The 22,898-nt window shown below is 37.1% G+C and overlaps 1 protein-coding gene across 1 annotated transcript in view; it reads right to left on the bottom strand.

Moving 5' to 3' along the window:
* Positions 1 to 21,140, bottom strand: part of LOC134533398 (homeobox protein SIX6-like) — a 112,696-nt gene extending 91,556 nt beyond the window's left edge. Inside the window, 1 exon segment of the mRNA XM_063370919.1 lies at positions 21,019 to 21,140. Coding sequence (XP_063226989.1) covers positions 21,019 to 21,140 — 122 coding nt within the window.
* Between the last annotated feature and the right edge of the window lie 1,758 nt (positions 21,141 to 22,898).

Raw genomic sequence — 22,898 nt, 5'->3', positions numbered from 1 at the left:
GAAGGGGGGGGGGGGGGGGGGGGACACGCGACCCCCTTAGCGGTAACGGTATAGCCTGCTTCATTTAACTTGCCTTTCGAAAGTAGTGCCCAATGTCCGCGTGTACTTTAGTCACTGTTGTTCTGTCCACGGGGTCGTCTTTAGATATGGCCTCGAACACAAAACGATTCGTCTGTACTTACCAACATCAGGATGTCATTCGCATTCGAATCTAAATAATTTTTTTTAATAATGTGACTTGTGAACAAACTTTAATGTTATTTTATTAATATATATTTATTTTTTTAACTCTTGCAAAATTTTAGTGTCGAGGAAACCATTTTATAAATGATTTTTTAATGAAGGTGTGATTCAACAGATTTTTTTTTTAATCGCGCTCGTCAAAGATCGTTATGTATTTAAAATTATAAATAGATTCATAACTACTAAATTAATAATGTGTATAGCCTCAAACGTAAAGGTATCGAGACACCTTGGTAAAAGTGAATGTTTAAATATCAACATTTGTGTTACGTAATTTTTGTGTGCCCATGTGTGTTTGAATGTTGACAGTTGGTTTGTCGAAGGCACTAGTTAATTTTACATTCATATTTGCGCATTTTCTGTATTAAAAGCTACCGTTTTTTTTATTGCTTTAGATAGCATCCATGTAAATTAATATCGTGATTTAAGGAGCCAAATATAATTATGTATTGTGAAACAAATAGTTTAACCAAGCATTTTTAGATTAACACCATCAACGAATATCACCTTTATACTAATAAAATCGTAGGAAAATATTTAAATTTTTGTCATGAATATAAAGACACGGAAATTCAAATTAGAAGATATTGTATTAAAACGTGTAAATGTATTAAATGAGACCTAGAGCCTGAACCCGGGGAATACTGAAAAAATAACCTAGATCCTGCTATCTATCGGAACAAAACTAAATTTATTTGGTTTTATGCTGTATGTTTGGTAGTGTCAGAATCGTTTGTGCCCGATTTCAGAGAAATTATTTTTAACCTGGGAGTGAAATCTTTGTTTACTTCTATGCTCCTTCGTTCTGTCAACAGTGTTTGTGAACAATTTCATGTAAACGATGTTCATGAGATGCTTCGCAAGTAACAGTTGGGAAACGGACACCACTGGCACCTACTACGTTCGAGATCTAACAAATTTGAATCAATTAACATGACACAGACTAATTTGTATGACAGTTTATGCGTGCAGAGTTCTAAAATCTCAGATAAATGTTTTTTAATAATTTATTTATTCGTTTATTTCCTTACATATAACCAGGACTGTAACAAAAAAGTCATTAATGCCATTGAAGAATATATTATATTAAATTTATCCAAACTAATTATACATCTATATATATAAAAATGAAACCCGTTTTCCTTGGTCACGGCATCACGCGTGAACGGCTGGACCGATTTCACTAATTTTTTTTTGTTGTGTTTGCTATGGTCAGGAGAAGGTTCTTATGAAAGAAAAAATTAAGAAAATTGTGCGGAAAATTAGAAAATTTAAGAATAATGAATTCCTATTTCCCTTGGTCACGCCATCACGCGTAAACGACTGAACCGATTTCACTAATTCTTTTTTTGTTGTGTTTGTTATTGTCACGAGAAGGTTCTTATGAAAGAAAAAATTTAACGGAAAATTAGAAAATTTAAGAATACTGAACCACCATATATAAAATTATTTCCAAACTAACCCAACACTTTGTACAATATAAATATTTTTAAAGTAACCTTATGACATTCAGCTTTAAGCGTTTACAGTTTCCAGTGCGGCTTGCATTTGCAATGTCAATAAATAAATCGCAAGGGCAGTCGCTAAGTGTATGTGGCATCAACCTAGAAAATCCATGTTTTTCACATGGCCAATTATATGTCGCCTGTTCCCGTGTCGGAAAACCATCAACATTATTTATTTACGCGCCAGAACATAAAACTAAAAATATAGTTTATCAAAAAGCATTAGAGTAGAGAGAAGCAGTGAGGGGTACAGAGACTATTAGTTGATTTATAGAGCGCGCGTGGTATTGAGCTCATTGTTTACTTAAAAATGCCAAGTTGTTCAATAGCAATTTGTAAAAACATTAGTGGAATTATTGAATCCTATGGAATAAACACTATTTTGACAATATATATTTTGTTTTTTTATTTAATTAAATTAGTAAGGTCCTTTTCAGTTATAGTGATACCAGGGAATTATGGATTCATTTTTATATGGAGGATATTATAGATTCCAGTTCAAATTGAATAGGTACTCATACCTAAGATAGGTCAGCTATACAAAATAAAGTAGTGCATCATTGCTACGCTAAGGCGGTACGAAGTTCGCCGGGTCAGCTAGTAGGCTATAATAAGAATATAACAATTTTTATAAAGTATTTAAAAAAAAAATAACTTTTATGTAAAAATGTGAGCGAGTTTTTCAATACTTACCAGTGATGTGTAACATCTAGTCTCGTTAACGAGATAATTCATGTGTTCTCATTAAGCTAAATCTTAATAATATTATAGGCTAATGCGAATGTAACTCTGTCTGTCTGTCGCGCTTTCACGCCAAAACTACTGAACCGATTTCAATGAAATTTGGTACACATAGTCTAGAGCCTGAGAAAGGACATAGGCTACTTTTTAATGGGTAAAAAGTGTTGTAAGGGGTTGAAAATTTGTATGGAAGTATCGTCATTTTTAGAGCTAGAAGCTTAAAACATATTTTTTAGGCTGTTGATTAGATATAAATAAATATGACATTCAAAGTTTGTAAAAGTTTTACCCTCAAGGGGGTGTAAAAAACAATAAGGAATAGGGGATGAAAGTTTTTATGGAAATATGTAAGGTTTATGTGAATGTTTTATAAGTTTGCGACAAGAGACAAAATATTAGAGCTATTCTGATGTACTTAACATTTACGGAGTCATTACAAAATGTGAAACTGAAGTTAACGCGAGTAAGAAACTTGCCAAGCACCGCGCCGTACACAATGAGCGCTGTGCAGCCACGCCGGTTGGGTTGGGGTGGGGGGGGGGGGGTGGAGCCTGGCGTGATACGGCGCAGTGTAGATGGGGAAATATGCCTAAGTATGCTTACCCGAACGGGCAGACACGTGAGGGCAGACGACTGTGCCGCACGCATGCGAATATAAATAACAATAAATAATAATAAAAAATAAAGCAGCATTTGCAGTAGCAATTAATAAAGCTCAAGGACAGACGCTTAAAGTTGCAGGAGTTCGTTTATAAAAAAATTGGTTTTTTCCCATGGGCAACTCTATGTGGCATGCTCACATGTATCAAATCCGCAAAATCTTTATTGTTTGGCAAAAGATGGAAAAACAAAAAAACGTAGTTTATAAAAATGTAGGTACTTAAAAAAACTCATATTAATACTTTATACCTCATGTACTTATAAGTATACTTAAATAATTTAATAAACTCTTTGCAGTGAAACACTGCAAATAGCTCAATAAAGTATTTTTACGTATGTGTCTTATTTGTAAAATAATGAGCCTAAATAATTAAAAATGCTACCCAAAGACACTATTCCACGCGGACGAAGTCGGGGCACAGCTAGTACACTTTATAATACAAAAATTGGACACGAAATTTAAAGTAGAATACTTTAAGTAATACCGAAAAAATGTGTTTCAGCTACATTTCTAGACGCGAATCACACGTAGTTTCCGCACCGGCCGCTAGAAGTCGCTGCCACAGCAGCTACGTCGACTATTGAATCATTTGATTAGCAGACTGAAGTTTTAAACTATGTAATGAAACCATTGGGGGAAAAAATCATGGTCGTTTATAAAGAACCAAAGTCACAATATGTTACCAATCTTTAACAAAAAAAAATTTAAAAACAAGAGGAAACACATTTCTATCCAGGGCTTTTTTTGATAATTTATATTTATTGTGAAAACAGAATGGACCGTCAATAATTGGTTTTAAGTATTACTTTCTTTCAGCGTGTGAAAATATAACAAGTAAAAACGTGTATAAAATAAACAGAACATAGTGGGCTGCTATGCGCAAAACATTTGCGTCTTTAACAGTTTTCGGAACACTTCTTTTCAATTAAAGCGGTCGGAAACTCAAGCCAAAACTCAAGAACGTTGGAAGTTGAACAATTCTTGCCTTTTGTTATTGCGCCTTGCGTAGTTTGTAAACCGGTACTCTAAAATGTGGTTAGTGAAAATTTTGCGCCTTGCTTTCTTGCGCTCTGGTGTTGTTTATAAACTAGGCCGAATTCCTTCTACGGAATTCTCTGTGCTGTCTAGGCACTTTACGTTATATCAGCTGTTTTTGACTAGTTCTCCGTGTGTTTGTGTATTCATCTCTCTTATCCGTTCTTAAGGAGGGGGTTTCTTTTTAATGAAATACATACTGAAAAAATATTTTTGTAATTATAACACAGATATTTGTAAATTTGTATGTTTACATGAAAACAACTGTTTACAAGACAAATAGGCTAATTTTGGCCTATTTAAGTGATTTTTCTTGTATGCATCTTTCTTGTCCATTATTGTGGTTTCTCAATGAAATACAGTGAAAACCAGCAATGAAGTATGTCCATAATTTATTTTTATAATTACGTAACGGTGTACGGCGTTTGGTGGGAGTAATTTCACGAATGCGACGGAAATGTGTAACAGGAAGCAGGGAGAAGCGCGTGGCGCGAAATGCAGTTGGCGCTCGTGCTGTAGCGTGTCAGCAAACGCAAACATTTCCATGGCGCTTGTAAAGAGATAGATAGGGAGAAAGAAATAGAAGACAGGTGGGTTACCGTTCGTCCCGCTAACAGTAGTCTTGAACAGTGCGACGCATTGCCAAGTGGCTTTTCTGATACGTTATCAATGCGCTGTCAAATAATAATATATAATGTAAATTAAATAATTTTATATGTGTTTTTTTTTAAAATACGTTTTGTGTTAATACATAGTTTGTGATATGAAAGCATTCCAGGATGTTATTCTTATGAAGTTAGTACAAATAAATAAATTTTGTAATTGAAATTTGGGGTTCATTTCCTTCAATGTCGTGTTAATTAATCATTTTAAAATTTGTGCATAAGGAATTACCGAATTAATTATAACATTCATTAATAATAATTTCCGGAATAAATAATATTCTGTTCCTTTTTTTTAATTTACAGAGATTGGTAAATCACGAGCGGAACACATGCGAGAATACAGGCAGAGTAAGCGTGAGAAAATATTGCAAACTGGATAAAGTAGCCAAAAAAAAGTGTTGCTTGTAACACTACTCAAAGTAACCGGGATTTTGCTCGTTACCGAGGTTTGATGTTATACTAGCTGGCGAGTACTGAAAGACTGTAGTAGCTTTAGTGTAATACTTCCCCATTGCAAGAATAATTCAAAGAAGGTAACAAAGTTATGAACAGGCGGTGGCCACGTCTGCATGATTTCATGGTAAGTGTGTGAAGCAGTTTTTTTTTCCTTCAGCTAATAGTTGCGCCACATTGTTTAAACCCCAAAAACATACGCAACATCAAGCACTATTTCCAAATATTTGAGCGGAACAATATGGTGATGGGGGAGGTTTAAAAAAAATGACTTCTACTGCGTCACAGCATGGCGTCTCCCGACAATTACCAACTCCTTGGTTTTACCGTCGAAGTTCGTGAACGGTTAAATATTCGCCTCGCATGTAGGAGTGTCGAATGACTTTATAACGTGCCCGAAGCGATACCTGCCGAGTCGCTAATTGCGAAATGGCGTGTAGGTGTCGACAGACAGCGTGAAAAGAAGGCGGCCTCGGGTTCTGTGATCGTACCGAGGTTTAGCGAAGACTCCTTTTTCGTTTGGGGGGGGGGGAAGTGGGGGGCGGTGTCGGGTTTTCCCCCGCGCGGACCCTCCCCAGAGGGGTGTCGCTGGATTAACCACGTGTCACGCCCCGAGGCGGTCAGTCTGGGCGGCCACAGGTGTCCGGCCACAATACCTGCCCGCCGCTGCCCCCTCGTGCAGAGGACAATCCCTACCGGCTGTAGTGTACAGCAGTAAACAGTAGAGGTGTAAGAGTAACGAAAAAAAAAAAAACGTACCCGTATGTATTCGTTACCATAACAATTAGTACTCGTCACTATCGTATCGTTACTTTACTCGTTACTTCTGATACCGCATAACATGCTATGTTATGTTGCAGCAACGAATCGAGTCGTATTGCGTACGCGTACAGTATGACGTCGCGTAAATAATAATAAATAGAATATAAACAATTAACAATATTTGATAATTAACAGTTTTTTTGTTAACCAAGAAACAATTAAATCTCATTAGAGCGGCTTTATTATATTATCTCTTTTAAGATAAGAACCAAAAAAACGTGAAATTACGCGATGATAAAAAACAAAAACATGCATATTTCTAATTTGTAAAAAATACTTTCTTACGTTGTTTCTGTTCCAATCTCAAACTTTGTCTACACACAGTAAAAAACTTGGACGACGAATTTCCAAATTATACTTTACTTAATAAACAAACATCGTTCTTTGTAACGTAAATTCATCGAATATGCGCGCGCATGCGTAAAACATACGAAAAATGCGAGTAACGAAATGCAGCCGTGTGTAACGTTTCGTTACTCGTTACTAGATGGCGCACCCGTTACTCAGTACCGAATAGGTACATACGGTTTGCTACAGCTCTAGTAAACAGTGATTTCACTAACATATAAAACGTGATTCCTTAGTTTTTTTACTGAAATCGGTCGCCAACAATTCTGATACGACCAACCACACATCATACAACCAAAGATTTTTTTTTTTTCAATTTTGTCCCTATTCACATCAGGATCTAGGTCTCTTTCAGAATTGATTGAGTTTAGGATCTAGATCTCACCAATATATTTATACGTTTTAATAAATAAAAATTGTAATAAAATATCTTCTAATTTGTATTTTCGTGTCTTATATTCATGAAAAAAAAATTAAAGGTTGTCATAAGATTTTATTAGAGACTAAAGATTTTGTCGTTGATGGTCTTAAAAAATGTAGGTTAACCTAATTGTTTCACAATTCAAAACCATCTTTAGCTCATAAGATCACTATATTAATTTACATAAATACTCATTTAATGCAATATATACCTAATATTTAACGTGGTATCTGTAAATACAGAAAATAGGAATATACAATCAGTGCCTTCAAAGCATCAACTGTTACATTCAAAAACACATGGGCGCACAAAAATAACATAAATGTTGGTATTTAAACTAATTCCCAATTCCATTACATATCACAGTTAAACAGCCTCTGATATCAAAAAAATTACAAACATTGTAACGTGCTCAGCTTAGCTGGGATCGATTACAAGCAGAGACTGGAAAAATTCGTGGTTTTATTTTGTGACATGTTAAAAAAAAAAATTATACCTTTGTGCTGCTTCTGATGTTTCACTGTTTCTCTGGAAGGGCTCTCAATCAACCCTCAATCAAAGAAGTATCGAAACACAATTTACCCAGTTGAGACGCCTCACAAGTCAGCAGCCAATGAACAGGCGACGTTTTCCCGAATATGCAGAGGATCGATTATAATTCATATTAACTAATCGGTTATAATTTGGTTTCACAAAAATTTTATCAGAAACTAAAATGGTGTATACAAAATAAATATGTAGATTGTAAACGTTTTAAATAACTTGTTTTACCAATGAATGTTTCTATATTATTCAGAGAGTTATAATTTTTTCCCACATTTTATAGTTACTAATGGTTTTAAAAGTTTCACTAGTTCTATATATATAATATATATTATTATATATTATATATTTTATATATATTCTATATTATTCAAAGAGTTAAAATTTATTTTCCACATTTTATAGTTACTAATGGTTTTAAAAGTTCTATATATATATATATGCTTCAGACATAATATCTCGGTTTGGATTAAGAATTATAACTTGCAATAATTGCAAGTATATAGAATATATATATTATTATATATCATATATTATATATATTCTATATTATTCAAAGAGTTATAATATTTCCCACATTTTATAGTTACTAATGGTTTTAAAAGTTCTACTAGTTATATATATATATATATATATATATAGAACTAGTGAAACTTTTAAAACCATTAGTCTCTTTGAATAATATAGGCCTAGAATATATATAATATATAATATAGAATAATATATATATTCTATATACTTGCAATTATTGCAAGTTATAATTTTTAATCCAAACCGAGATATTATGTCTGAAGCATTAAAAATGGTGCATCACTGATTGAACGTCTAATAAATAGAAAATGCAAATTAAATTTGTATAGTAATGTACCATTTTTAAAAGGAATTTAGAGCTTGAAATTTTTAACTATTAATTTAAGAATTTTTCTCTGCATACTCTCGATTATATTACAATCAAAATTAGTTATTTGATTCCAAATTACGACACAATATTCTACTTATATTATATGCAACTAATAGTTTTACATACATGTTGGTGAAGAAAAAAAATCTTGGCATCCAATAGGCCTATAACTCGAAGGTATTAAAAGTTTAATGTCATTACTTTTTACTAAAGGTTATACAAAAAATTCTATCGTAATTCACAGACGTTTGTTAACTTGAAAACCAGATCTAGACAGCTGAAATATCTAGCTGAATAGTTTCACAAACATATTTTTTCGTCAGCATATTTTCTTGATCAATTCTTCATTACAGTTGGAATATAATTTATTAAATATTAAAGAGTACTTTGCGGAACACCGGATACCATGAAAGTTCATTTGTAAATTTCATTTAAAAGTGTCTATTTCTAAGATAATTAAAACATATATATGCCACGCCACGTATTGCTTCACGAGGCCTAAAGTTGATAATTTTTTAATCAAAAGATTTTGTTGGAAAGTATCAAAGGCTTTGCTCATTTTGAAATAAATAGAACGTTTTATTTAAGTTATATCTGTATATAATACTGGTACACATATGCATATAAATTACGTGTGTGTGTCAAAGACGATCTTCCTGATTGAAAGCTATGTGGTTTTTTCAGCAGAAATAATATTTTTAGGAATAAAATTCATGTGCCTATACATATTTTTTTGTTGGAAACTTCTAAAATACTACATAACACAGGTATTGGTCAATAGTTTGTGGCTAAATTTTAACTTTCAATAATACTCCAAGAAAATGTATTCTGATAAATGGTTGAACACACAACATCGGTATATCTACAACCACTGATAATTCAAATATTTTATGTTCAAAAGCAAAATGTTTTATTTATAACATGTTGGAATGATAATGCTACAGTTACTAAAAACTAAAACCCTACAAAACTAAAAAAAAAATATTTTTGCAAAACTCCGTTCCCCCGGAGAAACCCCCGGAATGGCCACCGCATGGGGAGCCCAAGAAAAGAAACGGGCTCCCCATTTGGAAGCCACCTGGAAGGTTTTTTTCTGTTCCACCCACCGTTTCTTTGGTAGCCTGACTTGTCACAAGGGATTGTTTTCCTACCAGAGAAAATGCCACCATTTTGTCTGGGCAATCCGCCTTGGAGGAGCCGGGGCGCGAACCCGGGTCCTACAAGTCACAAGGCAGGCGCTCTACCCCAGAACCAGAGTGGTAGAGCGGATACTTGCAGTCTTCTTAACACTGACATGATGTTATTCCACGAGTTTACTGTAGTTTCGTGTGTCATCAACACGTGCAGTAACATCTAACCTCGGTATGTGTTCTTACATTGTTCGTTCAGCATGAATTATGTTATTTTATAACAGTGAAATATAATTTGTACAACTAGTTTGGCAATTTTTTAAGTTGATTTCCTGCAAACAAACTTACAATCCCGCTTTACAATAATTATATTGAAATATAGACTAGTAAAAAAATACGTAAGAGCTTGCATTGTCGATGGTAAAGTTATTTTGAAATAAAATTTAGATATTAAAAGAGTGTGTTTAATTAAAATATGTGTGTGCTTACAAGCATGAAGTTATTGTATGAACATTTAATTTAGGCTATTTGGTTTTAAAGCCACAGAAAAGTTAACTTTTTTATATAACTTTTGGCTTTCTTTCGTTTACCGTGCTTAATATGCGCAGATAGTAATACTGGAAAGCTATTCAAACAACTGTTTGCAAATAGGCGTTTTCAAAATCTTAAATTAAGTACTAAATGTATGATAGTGTTGGAGATGTCGCATTAATAGAGACATTTTCATACTGACATCGCCGGAATTTCATGTACTGACCTTAAATCGATCAGTTTGTGAAGACTAAGAATTTAAATGACACCATTTTTGTGACATTTGCTTACTTATTGAGAAATATTCACATTATTTGAATACAACTATATTTTATTGGAACTTGCAGTACTCCTGAGTACAGAATTCTTGGTAATAGCTTACCTCAGGGTTAAGCAGTAGAATAAATAAGAGTTTAGCAGGAGCATAAATGTTTTATTTCATACAATGAAACCCTCAGAAACTTAATTAAACCATCGGGATTATTAAACATGAACTTCTTTGAGTACACAACCTTAGAATTTTTTTTTTTTTAATATTTGTGCACAACGCAGTGACAGCGCTATTTAATTATTTGTAATATGAATTGTAACAAAAAATGGAATATAGTGTTTTAAATAGTTCGATTGTGTAATATTTATATGTGTAATAGTATAAAACATGTATTATGTTTTAACTGTTACAGTATCAAAAGTGGTTGTGCATGTTCATGTCAGTAAAAAAAAAAAAAATTATTTTGTACAAAGTAAAATATCCTTCAACAATAGATTTCATTTTTCTTATAATAAATTATGTTCGAACCTTTTCTTCAGTTTAACAACTTAAATAGATATAATAATTTCACTATGAAATTAAATACTCCACTTGATATTTTGAGATTATTACAAAAAATATGTAATTTTAATTTAAATTTTTTTTTACAAACGTACGGGTTTCAAATACCAAATAAAACATTATTTTTTCTTTCTTTTTTTTAATGGTTCTTGCAATAGGGGAGATTGATTATATACCTATATATAGTTTAGGATATACACCATTGCCGATTACAATGTATGTCATAAGAAACCTCAATAACAGACAAGAAAACAAGCTAAAATCAGAGAACATCACATAAATTTACGTATTATTACAGCACATGCGGACAAAGTGGGCTAACAACGACGATACAGTAGCAACAAGAACAGTAAATAAAGACGAAAAATACTTTGGACAACTCACAGAATTGAGTTTTCAGTACATTTACAAAATATTCTATTGGAAAACAGTTGACAAGGAATAGTTTGCAATACTAAAAGAAAGATATTATAACTTTGTACATCACATGACCTTGGTTATTTTTGCATAGATACCTATATGAAATACGGTTTATCATAGTATAACTGAGTATTTATTACAAAAATTAACTAATAATTTTATACTTTAATTGATTCGGCATAGTTTTTTTTTAAACCATGGAAAAGATAATGGATGGAATATTCAACAATTTGGCTTTCTTTTGTTTTACCGTGCTTAATATGCGCAGCTAATCCTGGAAAGCTATTCAACCAACTGTTTGCAAATAACTGTAAATATTGGAGGTACTGGGGCAACATAAAGCATAAATGCTAACACTATTTTGTAGTGATACAGTTATTTTAATATAAATGTAAAATGAACAAATACGTAAGTTTACATGAATATTTAAGTTCCATTTACAAAGAAAATTTATGATGCACAACGGCAAACAATGACTCAACGATGAAACTTAACAGGTAAAAATTGAAAGAAAAAAAACATTGGCTATACAGAGACACACAGATGAACCCAGCGATGTATATAAACATCGACGACAGCACAGACGAACAACGTAAGCAACAGTTGAGCGAAAAAACAGATAATTTGAAAACCACAACTATGGTATCGCAGACTAACACAGGCACAAACAGACTTAGGTTTTTCATGACGTACAGTTTACTACATCTTGAATTAATTGACCTATTATTTAAAATGTTGTTTGTCAGTTGAAATTGTATTTAACGAACTACACTGAAGTTGTTGAAATTCACATAGATACTGACTTTCTTTAAACATTAAACAAATTTGTGTTCTGTGTGTGTTATGTGTATAAGTATATGTTTACACTTCTGTTAACAAGGCACAGGTGTTAGTGCAGAGAAGTTTACTCAAAAGAGGAACCTGTTTCTGTAACAATAAGTTTCAAGAGCGTAGTAAAAAAAAAAAAAAGTGGAGTAGGGTTGGCAGATTTATTTTTAACAAAGAATTTTATTTTACAAAAATTTCAATGGCAGGAATTTAAAAAAAAAAAAACACTTAAGGTATCGTCAACTAGCCTAAAAATGTATTTTCAAGCATTAATTTTGTAAAAGAGTTTCCGGAGTTTACTTTTGTGTAAAACTATGTAGGCCCTATTATAGAAATTTTGTGAGTAAATATGTGTTTGATAAATATTACTGTTTTATTTTGTTTGATTTTAGCTGTTTAGTAATTCATAGTGACAACTATAAATATAATAATGTATGACTGAAAAATAAAACAGGAGGAAAAGTGCCATAATGGAAGACTGCCATATTTTTATTTTTACATATCGTGGTTATAATTACACTGTGCTGCTTTCTATGACCCAATTTTAGAACATTTGTTTCTATTAGTGCGTGATCTGTTGAGTTGATTTATGACTAGAACTACAGAAAGTCACCGTCATAAGCACTATCTGTAACATTTTAAGTTAACCTAAGAAACAGCTACGGGGTTAACAGCGCTACCTAGCGACGTATACCATACACTACTTCACTGTACTCATTCCATGGAGTGTATAAGAAAATAATGTTTGGCAGAATTCCGCCTCGACCTTTGAACTTATGGCAGTTTTCCGTTATGGTACTTTTCCGCCTTTTTTGAAGAGGCCAGGCGGAATACTATCATTATGGTAGTTTTCCAGTATGGTAGTCTTCCGTCGCCCCTCACCGTCGTCGTCGCTACCATCAGGGTCCTCGCAGACGACGGTACACGATCCATTAAGGTCTGCGTTGTTGTTGTAGTTAATGCCAACAGGAACTGCATCGCCGTCGGTGTCGCTGCCATCATTTATTTGTAACAGAGTTACTTCAGTTACTCCCGTAATCGATGTTTTCTTTAGTATGCTTAGTGAACCGGGTAGGTAGGTACCGGGGCACGTGATCTGGACACTAGCTTGGCGTCAGCGGTCGACATGACCGACAACATGCCGAAACCTTCCAAAATACCTAAGGTGTGATACCGAACTTTGTCAGGCACTCGCTTTCATTTGATGCGCACGCTAGCTTTCTACAGTCTGTCCAGATAATAACAGAAGTGTTGATGGACGCCGGCGCTCGAGCCATGGGGATCCACACATTGCTTAGAAACACACAACTTAGAAATACCATAATTTAGAATTCTTGAAAAAATAAAACATAACTTATAATTGTAATAAGTTAACACGATCATAACTTAGAAACACGTAACTTAAAACAACACATTGCTAAAATACCTAAACTTAGAAACGCAGTAACTTAGAAAATCTAAGCAGAGAACTATCATTACTTAGAAACACACAACTTTGAACTATCATAACTTAGAAATACTTAACTCAGAACTGTCATAACTTAAAAACGTGTAAATGAGAAAAACTGAACGACGAACCACATAACTTAGAAACATCATTACTCATAAACACACCACTTATAACTATCATAACTTAGAAAAACAAATTAGAAATGTTATAACTTAGAACTGCAATAATGAAGAAACACTTAATTCGGAAACATGCAATGCTGAATGAAACATCGTAACTTAAAAAATCATAACTTAGAAACACACAACGTAGAACTGTCATAACGTATATAGGCTATACATAACTTATAAACACTCAATGCCAAACCACATAACTTAGAGAAATCGTAACTTAGAATTATCGTAACTTAGTACCACAATATTTAGAACGGTTTTAACTTAGAAACACACAACGTTGAACCACGTAACTTAGAAACACGCAACTTCAAACAGGCACAACTTAGAAAAAGAACTATTTTGTGTGATCCTGAGCTATGAAAGCACCCTTCATCGTGGTTGACGGAGGGAGTGTCGGAGGGTGCGCGAAGATGCCTATCGGCGCCCTATCTGTGCCATCCGCGGCGCGACCAGTTTTGTTATTCCTGGTGCGGGGTTGTCGACGACAGAAAGACATTCGTCCGTCAGCCGGGGTGGAAGGAAAAGGAAGAGAGGAGTGATGGTCCCCATTTGCGGTGTCACGAAGGGTATGAAAGCGGGGAGATGGAGGCATGGCGTACAAGAGACATCGGTTGGCTCTCAGGGTTCGTCTTACACGTCTCGACAGAATGCGTTTTGGGACAGCCAAATTAACCATCCTCGTCGATGAACGAGTTAATAATATTGGGAAATGTTCACACAAGACCGTGTTCATCATGCTCTCATAGGCCTACGTGAAATATTTTTAACTTATTCTGTAACCTTACTTACATATCCCGCTAAAAAGATTTTCTCATGATTCCACTTATTAAATTAATATCCTAAGATACATTCCTTGCGCACGAAGATTTGTGTAATAACAATAGTAATAAAAATATGGTAAGGACAACTTTTTATTCAAGAAAGTGTGACACATAACACTGGTGCGACGCATGAAAATTGAGCCCGGGAAAATTACGCCCTGGCTCAAAAAGTAGGAAAGTTACGCCCCTCGCCAGAATGGTTTTGATAATTGCGTCCCGTGATGATGTTTTTAGTTCCTCTTGTGACTTAAGCTGGTCAATAACATGAGTAGCATCAAAGTATTAGCTATGGAATTTTAAGCATTTTTCGAAGTAAAATCCGGGCCTTTTTTTCCCCTTCAGTTTCTAGCTGTACAACGTTTAGACCACATTGATTATTAAGTATTGCATGGAAAATTTTTAATCTAATTTTTTAGCTTAATGCGTTCCAATAAACCATGTACCTGCCCTTTGAGACACAAATATTCAGTACCAATTTTAATTAATTAATTAATTGTGAATTAAAAACTGCATAGCCTAATTTAAGAAGGCGTCTATATTCTGTGTGAAGGGAGAGAGTGACGACGTAAGCAACTTCAGCCCACATTCGCTTGGAAGGAAAGTGGACAAACAAACTACGTGGAATGGGAACCCTACCACACTCCTTTCCACAAAAGCGGGGCACGAAACCCGAAACCTCTCCCGAAGACGAGGGGGGGGAGAGAGAGAGAGAGAGAGAGAGAGAGAGAGAGCGGCGATTTACCCGCGTCAACACACAACAACGCGCCGCATATCCGACGTGCAAAGCCGGGCTTCGGCGAGGCTTGCGACAAGCTGCGGTCGGCCCCCCCAGTGGAGTGGCGTGCGTTTTTCACGGCGATTTAAATCGAAAATCCGTGACGGGTTCATTAGCGAGGAGAAAATTTGCGGGGGCGAGTGTCCCAAGAGTGTTCCAGGAGAGGAGGTGAAGAAGGGAAGGTAGCCCTCTGGGGGGATTCCCCAACCGGCCCATGGAGAAGGATGGAGAGGGGGAGCGTAATCCCGCCCGGGCTGCAAAGAGGATTTGCCCGCGCGCCATGGAACCAAACACAACACCCAGCGCTTCCCAGCGGGCTAATCCCGCACCACGACCGCGCCGGGCGGCGAGATTGCCCGCGGTGTGGGGGGGAGTGGGGGAAGGAGGGGCCCCTCCAGCCCCGCTTGACCGCCGCGCACTGCACCCGCACCTACAGTTTTGTTTTAATTTCCGGTTCCTGCCCGCATTCGACGCCGTTTGCCGGGGGTCGCAACGAGCTCAACTTCGCGCGAAGCGCAGCTTTATTTATTTATTTAAAAACAAACACTCGTTTCTTGCAACCCTGTTCCGCGCGAAATTCATGAAAACAGGTTTTAAAAGGATTTAATTTTATTCATCTGCTCAGAGTTTAGCGATTAAAGTGTTGTTTTGGTTAGTACTCCGTATGATTTTTTTAATTATTATTTTTTTTATTATTATTTTGCGGTCCAGGATTAGCACATCGTTCAGTAGCCTGAAACTCTTCTCGCGAGCGCTGGGAAACACCTTCCATGCGAAAATAATGAAAAGTACTTACCCTCGCTCGAAGCTAATCCTACGTTTTCGCTCATTTCTAAAGCGGCAAATAATTTACTACCGCGTCCAGTAATACGAACTCGTAAGTAACGTATAAAATGTTCAGCGAAGCTGTATTCGAAATGAGCTTCCATTTTACAGGAGAATGTAAACACTTTTCACGTGTTGTTCGGAAGAGATTTGATGGAAGTGCTGTTGCCCAGCTCATCTAAAATAAATAGAAATAAATTATTAAAAATCACGAATTCATTGGGAAGTAGATGTACGCTATAAAAGAGTACTAAGTCGGTACGCGGTGTTTGGCTGCGCAGAAAGCCGAGATAATCCCTCACACGTGAACACGCTATGTACACTGTGCTGGCGGTCGGTGAGCTGTGATTGGCTGGCTCCCTGCTCGTGGCGTCGTCACCATCTAGTAGGTGACAGGGGTGGCGTTGCTCGCAGATTTCGCGAAGAGATTTCAAGCTGAAAGTTAAAACACTGTAGCATCGTCTGTGTTTCGGGATTTGGTGAGTTTCTCCAAGATTGTAACAACACCAATCACAGTAATTCAGTGCGAAAGCAAACGCGTCTTGAATGGCAGGGACAGATAAGGCAACGACTTCTCTCGCAGACGGTCGCCAATCACAAGGAAGAAACCACAGGTGCGGGTATAGGTACCTGGTTGCAGTCTAATAGGCGTTCAGATCTTTTCGCGAAAAATGCCTGCCCCTATATATGGATAATACGTGAAGGCGCTTTTTTTATTTTTATTTTTACAGTTGATGGTACTCACGGTGCTTGCGATACACCCTGGACATCGGGCGAAGTGTAGTGTTTTGCAGCATGGAAAAGCATTATGACTAGGGACCGGAAAAATTCGCGGTTTCAATGACCACTAGGATAGACTCCCCGATTCTCTATGTACTCGGGCAACTATCACCTGGTCATTGGCTACCGACTCGGGACACCTGTTTACTGCGATTCTTACGATTCGATACTTCTTTTGTTGAGTGTTTGCCATTGGCTCAGAGTCCTTCAGGTAAATTGCGGTCCAATCACTGACGCAGCATTAAGCTAAACGAGTTTGGATTCCAGCCTGTCTCGAAAGGAATCCGCGAATTTTTCCGGCCTCTAATTATGACGACTGTGTGTTTATTAAAAATACTGTTGAACGCAGGGAATTATAGTCAATTCTTATTAACCATCTTCGAGTGTGGTCAAACCCCATTTCCTCAGAGTTTGCAATGGGACGATGGCGAGGTAGAAAGTGAAATCAACAACGTTACCTAATATCTGCTCCTGAATGGTTGTTATAGTTAGAGTTTCCATTAAACCTTTTACCATTATAGAGCCTGGTGTAACAGTTATCATTGTTAGAGATGGTGATTAGGGGGATGTATTCTTCGCTTAGCAATCCGATCGCTCATTAGACTGCAACAAGGCCATGCCAGCGCTAGCGATTGCTCCCTTGTGATTGGCGGCCGTCTGCAAGAGAAGCTATTTGCCGGGCCATTCAGGACGCGTTTGCTTCCGCACTGGATGGCTAAGATTGGTGTACAATAAAATGTATTTTCTCTCGTCCGCGATCTGAAGGTAATTTTTGATTTCAACTATCACCTTCAAAAGCGCTATCTGTAACATTTAAAGTTAACCTGAGAAACAGCTATAGCATTACCTATCGAGTATTCTATACACTACTTCGAGAGCAATGCCGCAGCATGAAGTGTATAAGAAGATATGGAGAATTGTCTCGTCCGTTATGGTACTTTTCCGTCTTTTTCGAAAGAGGCTAGGCGGAATATTTTGTAATTATGGTAGTTTTCCAGTATGGTAGTCTTCCGCGTCCCCCGACGGTGAACCATATTCCGTTGTCACCGTCGATGACAACCACGAAGACCTTGATGGAAGCTGTACCATCGACTGCGGAGATCTCGTCAGGACCAGATCCCGATGGAATGTTTATCATTGTCACTAACAACACTAGAGTAGACTTCAACTGGCGTTGTTCCACCAGCAGAAGAGACTCTAATCCCTGCAGTGCTGGCTGCAGAGGAAACCACGATGAACGACGTTTCGCCCTCGGTGATTCGTCAACAACTATCGAGCATCGATGTCGATATTGAGACAAGATATCCTCATACAACAGGGCATGCTCGACGCCACGAGAAGAGAGAATGTGCTAAGAATCCTCCTCGCAAAATGTTAAGCTGTAAAAAGTGTCGCAAGCAATTTACAAGAAATGATACGTTGAAAAGACACTTGAAGACATGCAAAGGTCCCACTGCGCTGCAGAAAGTAAAGATTTCGCTATAGGCCTAACAGCGATTGAGTCTGAAAGGATCATATTCGTCGACCAGACATTCTTGCGGCTATTGCGATATGTCGTTTGCATTTGTACATGATGCACAAAGGCATGAGCGGAGTAAATGAATAAAGTTTTGTATGAAGTTTCGCTGCGATAAGTACCTATCATGTTTGGTTTACTTGTATTGGCGATTTGGGACGACATGCATAAAACTGAATTGGTGATGTCTGTATGCCTACTGTTGAACTACCTGCAGAAATTTCGACTCCTCGTTTTAGATTGGAGACTCGTATGTGCACAAGCACAAAATCAGATGTTCAGCAACCAATTTCGATAATGCCTGAACATGAATCTAAACCCAAGACTATGTTTGGTGCATTACAGGTAAATGATAATGGATTCCACTTGGCGAAATCTGCATTTCGTGGAACGTTTAAAGCTATTATATAAATATGTACATTTAGCGAGTCAAAATAACGTGTGTACTTTTCTTGATGATATCATGCAGAACATAATTAATCATCTTACAGATGAAGTATCAACGTATGGATCTTTTAAAATAACTTGTGGTTGGACTGTGCATATGGCAAACCATATCCGTTCGAAGACAAATTGAAGAAGTGTGTATTCAAGACAGTAAATACTCCCATTTATAATTCCAACGATGTAATGCAGTCTGTTAAACATGGTATCGAGAAACTCTGCCGGGAAGAAAAAGAATATGTAGGTAAAGGATATGGATGGTCTCTGTCTTCAGTAAACCGATTGGAGCTAAGAATTATTCAGTTAAAGCCAATGCAAAACAAAATGATTGTAAGATTGCAAGTGTTCCTGTAGTAGTTTAGGATTTATGTAATTAATTTTTTGTTAGTAATTTTGTTGTTTTATTTCTTGAACCTGTAACTTTTATGGTATTTTTAATTAAATTTGTATTTTTTTTTTTTGCATTTACAAAGGATTGAACTGAGAAATGATATCGACCGAATAAATTAGTAGTACATTAATGAGTGAATTTTTAAAAATGATTTTTGGAATTTGTACTGAATTTCTAGCTCAATAAATAAGCTTTTCCAAAATGGCCATCATCGGCTTACTGGAGGCTGGTAGACTAAAACCTAAGCTGCCTTTTTTGAATAAATTTTTAGCATCGATCAAGTATCAAACCAAGGACCGCAACTGATAGAATCATTCAGTATATTGATTTCAAATTTTTTTGATATAATTTTGGACTGTTCCACGAATTTTTAGATAAATAAATACAGATTTACAAGTTGGGGACCAAATGTCAAGATGGTGGGCGTCCTGGCAATAAATGATTACTGCTCTAGCAGGTAACAATTAAAGTGACTTGATGTAAGTTTTTGGACATACGCCATTGCTAAGAACTTTTTCTGTTGAAGAAAAACTAATAAAATAAAATAAATAAATAAAAATAAAAATACTCAAAAAAAAAGATACAAAAAACACACAAAATTAAGCAAACAATTGCTGTTGTCAACAAGGATATGAACACCACAAAATATTCCGAAACAGGAATATGGTCAGCAAACAAAGAAAAAACAAAGAAAAATGTACTAAGAGAACGAAAAAATCCCCACAAATGATGGGTTTCTATATTTTTGTGTTGTCATCATTTGTGGGGATTTTTTCGTTCTCTTAGTACATTTTTCTTTGTTTTTTCTTTGTTTGCTGACCATATTCCTGTTTCGGAATATTTTGTGGTGTTCATATCCTTGTTGACAACAGCAATTGTTTGCTTAATTTTGTGTGTTTTTTGTATCTTTTTTTTTTTGAGTATTTTTATTTTTATTTATTTATTTTATTTTATTAGTTTTTCTTCAACAGAAAAAGTTCTTAGCAATGGCGTATGTCCAAAAACTTACATCAAGTCATGCACTCCCATTGCACAAATCTTTTAAAGATAACAACAATTAAAGTAACATTATGGTAGCACCCACCAGCAGACGAAAACAAGATGGTGGCCTCCAGCAGACGAAATGTGACGTCATACTAACTGGTGATACATATACTTTTGCATGAGTGGTGGGAGGTCATTCTGTCGGTGGCTTCCATGGAGGAAGGATCCATCACTTTTTTTTTTTTGCTCTCACCTCGAATCGAAGACTTCATGAAGTATCTAACTGTGTTATTTTCAAATATTTTTTTTCATAAATTTTAAATTTTTGTTTTTCAAATTTTTTCGATGATAATTATGGGTTTTCAAGATGGCCGCCGTGACATCAAAATCCAAGATGGTGTGGTGTTTTTTTTTAGATTAATTATTTTATTAATTTTTAAAAATTTTCCCCGTGTTATAGCATGAAACGTGGATTAATAAGATGGCGGACGTAACGAAAATAATTGTAACGGTGATGTCATGATTGAAAACCCGGCCGCGCGTAGCTCGCAGTAGGTACTATCGTGTTCCCCCGAGGTTAGCGCCGCGGCGGGCGAGCAAACAAGTTGCGGCGCGGGTCACCCGACACCGCCCCCCTGCCACCTGAAGGGGTTGGTGGGGGGGGGGGAAGCCCGCCGAACCCTACACCCGCGCGGGCGTGACAGCTTCATCATCGGCGCCGACGTGGCCGCGCGCGTCCCTTACGGCCCGGGCCCGGGATCACGCGAGCTGACGGACCTCCGCGGGCGGCAGATGCGCAGATGCGCGGCATCTGCCCCGGGGCTCGGGTTACCGCCCCCCTCCCCCGTGCGTCCATCTGCCGAGCTCTCGTTCGAGTTGTGCTTCTTCAGGCGCGTCATGAAGGATTTTTTTTACGATGCGCGCGCACCGTAGCAACGATAAATAATTGACAGGATAATAAAAAAAAGGCTACATGCAAATAAAAATAATATGCATACGTGCTTTTAAATCTTATACCATAGTGATTGATATTGAATTCTGATCCATGTAATTTTAAACATTTATGTATTCTGAATATTAATGACAGAAATTTATTGTGCTTATAAACTTATTCAAGTGTACTTTCAAGTGTATTTATACATGTGAGGATTATGTTCCCAATGTATATATTATTTGCATTATAAATTATAACGTATTAAATTTATTAGTAGTATGATTTGGTATGTCCTGGGACAGGAGCCAGGCGCTGGAGCCGGGAGCCGATCCCCCATCTTGGATTGTGACGTCACGGCGGCCATCTTGTTCTCAAAAATCCCCCAAAATTGACTCAAAATGACTCCAGATTCCCCGTTTTGAATGATGTCGCCCACCGGCAGGGGCGCATGCGTCACTCGTACCAACCCACACGCGCACAAACACCAATGCGGACCTCCAGGTCCAAGCTCCCGACCCCAGCTTGGTTGGAACTTTTCTGCCCCTGACCGACTCTTCTTCCGGGCCATCCTTCTTGTCCTGTACTGAATCTGCCTGCTTAGTGCTTCCACTATTTAACCCTGCACGAATGTGCCCAGGGTTTTCCCTGTGCCTATACAGGATTTCCCTGGGCCCAATTGAACTAGTATTAGTCTAGATTTAAGATAGGGGAGTTAGTCATGGAGCCAATCGCTGACATGGCTGGCCAATCCCCAAGCAAAGCACATGATGCTTGCTACCCTTTCTGCATGGCTGAAACTCAGCATGATTTAGGCATAAAGGTTTCGGCCCGAGACGCACTTAGAGTCGTACCTAACCCAGACCCCTCCCAAACTAATTATTAACTTAGTTTTAGTTCGGTTAGGGAGGAACAAAATTGAACGTAACGACGCAACACGCAACCAACTCTCGAAAAGAACGGGTGTTTGTAAAGCACGAAAGTCGCAAGACATAACCAACCCAAAAACTGGAAATATTTCCCCAGGATTCTTTTAATAATTTATGTTTATCATAAACACATTTGAAATAGTCAATTTTTTTCTTCACTGTCGAAAGTTTAATAAGTGGAAACGTGATGTATGCGACGGAAACAACATGGTAGCATTCTATGCACATAAAGTCTGCGTCGTTAAAAGTTTTCGGAACGCTTCACTTCAAATACGGATGGAGGAAAAGCAAGCCGAAACGCAAGAAGTTGAAAGTTGGGCCGATGCTTGCGTTGCGTTTTTTGCGTGTTGCGTGGTCTAAAAACTTGTATTTAAAAACTTCGTAATTGAACTTTTTGCGTTTCCTGTGTAGTTTATAAACCCGTCCTAATATATATAGCTGTGTTGTCGCGATATGCTGTGCGCTCCGAGCGACAGCTGTGTTCGTGTTTTCCTGTGTCCGTGCGTGCGTGCGTGCGTGCGTGCGGGGGACCTCTTTTCTTATTACTATTCTCTGGCTACCCCCTCCCCCTTCCCCTAACCCTGCACAGCCGGGCCTTTACACCGAGATGTCAGACTGTTTATTCAGAGTGAGACAAGTGAGAGCGGGGTGGAACAGGGAACAGGGTGTCAAATTAACTAGCGTTCCCCCCACCCCCACCCCCGCAGTTCACACCCGCCCACGCCAGCACTCACACCCTTTTCCTTCGCACCTTTATTCCCTCGCGGCTCGGAGCGGGGGTGTGTGAGGGGAGAATA

This window comes from Bacillus rossius, chromosome 6 (assembly GCF_032445375.1).
Source record: "Bacillus rossius redtenbacheri isolate Brsri chromosome 6, Brsri_v3, whole genome shotgun sequence".
Taxonomy (NCBI): Eukaryota; Metazoa; Arthropoda; class Insecta; order Phasmatodea; family Bacillidae; genus Bacillus; species Bacillus rossius.
This window is presented reverse-complemented; position numbering and strand designations above follow the sequence as displayed.